Genomic DNA, 6,000 nt, shown 5'->3' on the forward strand with positions numbered 1-6,000 from the left:
AATTTATGTGCTATAATAATTGTTGATCTGTAATGATACTAAACCTGTCATAACAATGTTGCTAATTTCAATCTGTTCTTTGGGTACTCGACATTAATAAGCCCTTCTTGATGGTATGCGTTGCCAGCTAACTAAGGAAAGACCGAATCTTTCTCCAGTCAAAATATATGTAGCCTGAAAAGTTTGTCCACATACCCCAATAATGTGCCAGAACAAACTGGACTTAGGCTTTTAAAATAAGTAAGATGACACAGAGCTTAGGAAAGTATTTGAGAGTTCATAGAGAATACATAATGATCTAGAAATTCTATTATCGTCAATAATTTACTAACTGCCCTATGGTGCTCTCGGTATTGTGCTCAACACTGCATCAAATGCAGTGCTTTCCCTTTAAGAAGCTTCTAATCTAAAACATACAAATAACCATATGCAGAAAAAAGCGAGAGATCAGAGTAAAGGAAGCATTCACAAAAATGTACAAATTCAGCGTGCCAGAACTTTTCAGTTGAGCAATATGATCCCTAGTGAAATTCTTTCCAAATGATGTATCGGGTGCACAAGTTATAAGTGATTATCTTCAATTTTCTTAGAAATGAGTAATAAGATACCTCTTAAGACCCATGCTTTTGTACATGCATCAAACACTAAAGTTGGCATGGTCATTGATAGCTGCCATTTAAGGAGAAAAAATATTTTCTGTCTTGTCTCATAGCAGACAAATCCAGGCCTCTTTCTTCCCAGGTTGGTAATAAGCGGCCTTTTTCTAGGCTACAGTGAACACCAAACATTGCGACTCTGAAGATGAAAGTAGCAGAATGCTCAAAAATATTGCATCAAAATATTGGATGCAATCTACCAGCCCATAGGAAAAAAAAAATTGCAAAACTGACACCATCTGTGTCATCTAGCATCCATCAGAATTATCTCATGCACACATCTCCTAATGCTTACAAACACGGAATTTGCTCCAAGAATTAAGAAAACTTTGTAAGATGGCGGCCCTATTAAGAGCGTTCGCCCTATCTCCCACTTCATCTCTTCAGTTCTTTTCCCTTGCCCAGGCTGGCTATTGTGACCATTTCAGCCAATTTCCTGGAGGTATTTTCTAGCCCTTTTCACCCTGTTTAATCCTACAAGTTTCCTGAGAAGCCTGTTTACGCGTAGGCTCCCCTACTAGAATGCAAGCCGCCTTGACAAAAGGGACTGTGTCTTGCTCCCCTCGGCACGTCCAGCACCTCGTGCAGGGCCTGCCAAGGGGCGCCACTCTCACACTCGTTGCAGCCCAAGTCATCAGCTATCTCCTCAATCGGATCCACGCTTCCCTCCACGCACAGCTCGGGACCGACCATCGGGGCGCGTGGAAGAAATACACTGACCACATTCGAAAGGACTCTCCCAACTGTTCCCAGTTAGCATACAATAATACGACTTTTTCCAAGTTTTAACGAATCACCTGCTGGCCCAAATGTCTGGTGCGGTCTCGGAAGAGAGAAAACCCTCCCAACACTTCACTACTACTTCTCCCTCTCGACGCTAGGACCACTAACTGCTTCAAACGAATGGGGGAACCACAGCTGGCCACCCAGATACGGTTGCTAGTTCTCACACTTTAAAACAACAACAACCAATAGCACACTCTCTCTTTGTTTCGAGAATGCTGATCTTGATTTTTATGTCGTTTCATCTGTTTTGAGAAACGCCAAGTCCATCCTGGCTCTTCAGGGTTGCCTTTTACCCATACCGGAGTTTGGCCTTCTGGATCGGTTCCCGCACTTTCCAAGGCCCTCTAAGGCAAGATCCCTCAATCTTTGGGGAGTTGCAACACTACCACGGTTTGTTTGATTTTCTCATTCCGATCCGTCCCCTTCACCACCACCCCCCACAAAAGTGGTGTATGGCATTCATAAAGTGAATTACACTTGATTTTTGTTTAGAGGAATTTTTTTTCAGACTTCTGTAACATTCCCTTGAGACAATTGGAAACATCATTGTCTGATTACTAGCTCACGTTCCTTGCCTAAAATTGTATCCATTCTTGATTGCGCCTGTGGGTAGGTTAAGCAAAACAAAATAAACATCTAGACTTATGAGCTCATCGGCTTTTTTCTGAATTTTTCTAAATTAAATAAGGGCAAAAGAGCTACACTGAAAGTCAGTTATATGGATTTTTCTGCCAAATGCTAACTCTGTGTGCCTGGTTTCCATCTGTGGTGCTTTCCAAGTTACAAATCCTTAAAAAAGAGAGTGGGGTATGAAAAGATCTATGGATTTGGGGGACATGCTATTTAGAATTGCTATCCCGTGCCTTTGAACGCTCTAAAAGAAATGGGAACATGAGATTGTAAGGCTTTAGATCAGCTTTGTGGAAGTCTGGTGTAGCCCCCTTCAACACCAGTGATTTATTGTTTAGGCTGGCTGATTTCAAACGCCATTTAGTCTCATCCATATTAGCATAAGAAATGTACCTTATCCACTCTAACCCAATTCTGCTAATGGCCGAAGTTAGCAGTCAATCCCAAATGCTCCCCCTAAGTGACACAGGACATTCTCCAGGATTTCTCCTTACTGTGACCAAATCTCATTTTATCTGGGACAAAGAAAGCTTTAATGCAGTTAATACAGTGGAGCGGGAAAACTGAACACGGCTTAAAATATAGATGGAAAAAAAAAAGTCAAGCGGTCATCTTGATGGTTCATAACTATCAAATAATTTGCAGCTCTCTTTCAATTTCCAACCACTGAATGACAGCAGCAAATTACACATTTATTCACTTTGAAATTATGCACTTGCCATTGTATTTAGTCTGCCATTATCGTCTCTTCTCTGAAATACTGATGAGCTCTTTCCACACATGGACATTAGGATTTTCACCATGTTTTCCACTCTACAGTGACCACATTTGCCCAAGTGAAATTCAGGACACATGGTTTTCGTGCCAAGACAGAGTACTGGCAATCTGCACTGCCCCCAGAAAATCCAGGATACATGGTAGCGGCATGGGTATCACCGTATTTGAAGTTTGGCCTTACTCCAGCCGGAGTCAAAGCAGTGCCGGCCACGTAGAGCTCACCACTGCACGTGTTTGTTAAATACAAGTGAAGCAGGGAAGCTGGGTTTCTACGAAGACCCTTGGAAAGTGATTTTTTTTTTTTTTTCCTACAGAGTTCGGGAAATACTGGAGGAAAAGGAAAAATGCCCATTAGGAGTTCCTGTTCTCTGCAGCATGGCCATCCCTAGGCAGGGAGCAAGGGAGCTCAGAGGGAGGAGGCCCAGGCCAAATCTCTTACACACAGTGTGTGGGCCGTCCCAGTACTTGTATACAGATGCTGTGAAGAGGCAGGCAGCCAGAGAGCTGGGGAGGAGGAGGGAGGGCCAGCACCAGCCAGCACGAGTGTGCGTAGAGGGAGGGGGTTGCTCACTGAGTATCAGCGTGTTCCCTCTGGTCTTTTTCTTCTTTTGAGCACAACCTTTACTCCCTGGCTTCAAATCAGCCAAATGTGGCCCCAACCCCAACCCTGGACCCATTCATCTTGTGGGGACTCATCCTGTGAGGACCAATTTTTACATTATCAACAAAAGCGTGTTCTCTGGCCTTAGCAATCTAATTACCACGGCACTTCGAGGGGAGAGACATTCGCCTGTTGTTTCAGCCCTGTGGAACCGATTCGTAGGTTGCCCCTTACGGCTCCTGCACACGCCCACGCGGTACGTTATTAACACCTAACAGTGGAAGAGGCAGTTCTCCCCTCCCATAAAGCGAAATCCTGCCAAGCAATATTTAACGTACGCGCAAATGCATTTCAGTCGCCAAAAGGGGTGACCAATTACCTTTGCAACCAAACAGCAGGCTCGCTTGGCTCTTTTCATCCACCTAAAGAAAAGGCTGAGGGCTGAGGGCGCGCTGGCTGCCTAGGTAACCTCCCGCTAGCGAACGCTCGCTGCTAGCGCCCACAGGGCGCGCATCGCATTCACAACTTGGTCCGACCATCTGACCCGCCTCTCTGACTTGTTGAGAGCCACGAGCCAAGTTTTGACGAGGGCTGCTTCCCGATCCCTCCGAAGCGCGGGGCGCGCGCCCCGCCGGATGCACGGGTCGGGAAAGAGACCCCGGAGGCCACAGACGTCGCAGGGTTTGCGACTGCCACCGGCCGTTGCTGCGGAGCGCACCTCCGATAAATTAACCTGTTTGAAACCAACTCTTCTTGCCCGCATTGTCAGTGTAGCAACTTGTCCTAATTGGATTCTAAAGCAGGCTTTTAGGAGTCCAACCGCGGGACAGTCAATCACGCGAGGCCATTAATATTCATCTGTTGACAGCGGCAGCCCTGAGCTAAGGTTAAAATACGCCCTTACAACACGATCTGATTGTGCAGAACAAAAGGCAGGCGTTCGGAAACTTTCCTCCACCTAAAATCATCTCCCCTTCAGGGTCCAGCCTGTCAAGAAGGCAGATGAATTTGAGAAGGGGAGGAGTTAAATCATCTTTGGACTCCTGCTCCCCGGCCAGCAGCACGGTTTCCGAAGCGATTTTGCCAACCTAGATAAGGGACGCTGTTTTGAAGGAAAAGGATCGGTCCTCCTCATCGCGGGGACCCACCTACTCAAAAGTTTCCCCCAGCGTGTCTCTACCTGCCACTGCGGATTCGGAGATCTGTCCTCAACTTTGCCTGCACTTGGGCCCGCGAGCCCCGGGAACCCAGGCTGCGGAAAGGAGGGCGTGGGGGCAGGTTGGGGAGGGAACGGCCGGAGCCGCGGTCCGGCTGAGGCTGAAATGCTGGCACGTTCGCGCGAGCGAGGGTGGCAAACGCCCGAGGCACCGGCTCGGCTGTGGGGCGGCAGTTCGCCGAGGCCCAGGGAAGCAGCTCCCCCCTTCCCGCCCTCCCCCCAAAAATGGGCGCTCGCGGGAAGGCCATCCCCGCGGTTCCTCCCACCCGCACCTTCCCCGACAGCAGAGCGAGTCGGGGGGATGCAGACACGATCCCTACTCACCCTTCCGCCCTCCCTCGGTAGACCTGGCCGGGCCGCGGGCGCAGCGACCGCTCCCGAGTGCCCAGCGGCGGGGCGTACGACCGCCGGCCCGCGGGGCCGGCGCGCTCGGGGTACGGCCGCCACTCGCCCCCCCCCCACCCCCACCCCGGCTCACCGCCGGGCGCGGGGCACGCGCGCGGGGACTCCTCCTCACCTGGCACGGGGGTTTCGGGCACCCACTTGAGTCCGGGCTGCAGTCTCTGGAAGAAGGAGCGGACCTGGTGACAGGTGGCGTCCGGCGGCGGCGGCGGGGGCTGCGCCTGTCCGGGGCAGTCCAAGCCGAGCAGCATCGCCACCACCAAGCACGCGGTGCGCACGGTCCCCGCCATCCTGCTTCGCGGGCAGCGAGGAGAGCGCGGGAGAGTGGCAGCGGGAGCGAGAGCAGTCCCGAGACCCGGCGAGGCTGGCAGCGGCCCTGAGGAGCGGGAGACGTGCCGCTACCCAGCCGCGGCAAAAGTTTCCTCGCAGCTACCTGGGCGCGGGGCGAGGGCGGGAACGGCTCGGCGGCTCAGGCGGGGCGGGGCCGGCGGGCGGGGCGGGGCGACGGGGGACCGGGCGGGGCGGGGCGAGGCCAAGCGCGCGGCCAGGGGGCGGTGGCCGCCGAGCGGTGGCGAGCCCGCGGGTGCGGGGCGCGGGGCCGCGGGGCCCGCGGGGGCGCGGCGGCGCGGGGACCGGGCGAGGGCGGCGGGGAGGAAGGCGCCGAGCGCGTGCGGTGGCTCCTGGCGGCCCACCCAGCTGCCCGCTCGCCGCCGCTCTACCCAGGGCGCTCTGGCATAACTACTGCAGAGGGGCTGCGGGCTCCGGCGCGCTGATTGGCTTCCCAGCAGCCGTCCCCTCTGACTGGCTCTGGGAGAAGTTCCCCAGCCTCACTCCTCCTTCCCGCCGCTCATTGGCCTACAGCCGGCAGGGCTTTTCCCTTTAGGATTTTTGCAACCTCTCCAATCCTTCTTCGTGGTGCGCGGGGCTCCCTG

General features: G+C 52.5%; 1 protein-coding gene across 2 annotated transcripts in view; it reads right to left on the reverse strand.

The window, feature by feature from the left end:
• Positions 1 to 5,550, reverse strand: part of GPC3 (glypican 3) — a 426,034-nt gene extending 420,484 nt beyond the window's left edge. The window contains exon 1 of one of the 2 annotated variants that reach the window (XM_045472532.1): positions 5,184 to 5,548. In XM_045472532.1, coding sequence (XP_045328488.1) covers positions 5,184 to 5,358 — 175 coding nt within the window. In that variant the 5' untranslated portion in view covers positions 5,359 to 5,548. Of the gene's footprint in view, positions 1 to 5,183 lie in introns of both variants that reach the window. The other variant, XM_045472533.1, reaches the window with a different exon arrangement.
• Between the last annotated feature and the right edge of the window lie 450 nt (positions 5,551 to 6,000).

This window comes from Leopardus geoffroyi, chromosome X, assembly GCF_018350155.1.
Source record: "Leopardus geoffroyi isolate Oge1 chromosome X, O.geoffroyi_Oge1_pat1.0, whole genome shotgun sequence".
NCBI classification, from domain to species: Eukaryota; Metazoa; Chordata; class Mammalia; order Carnivora; family Felidae; genus Leopardus; species Leopardus geoffroyi.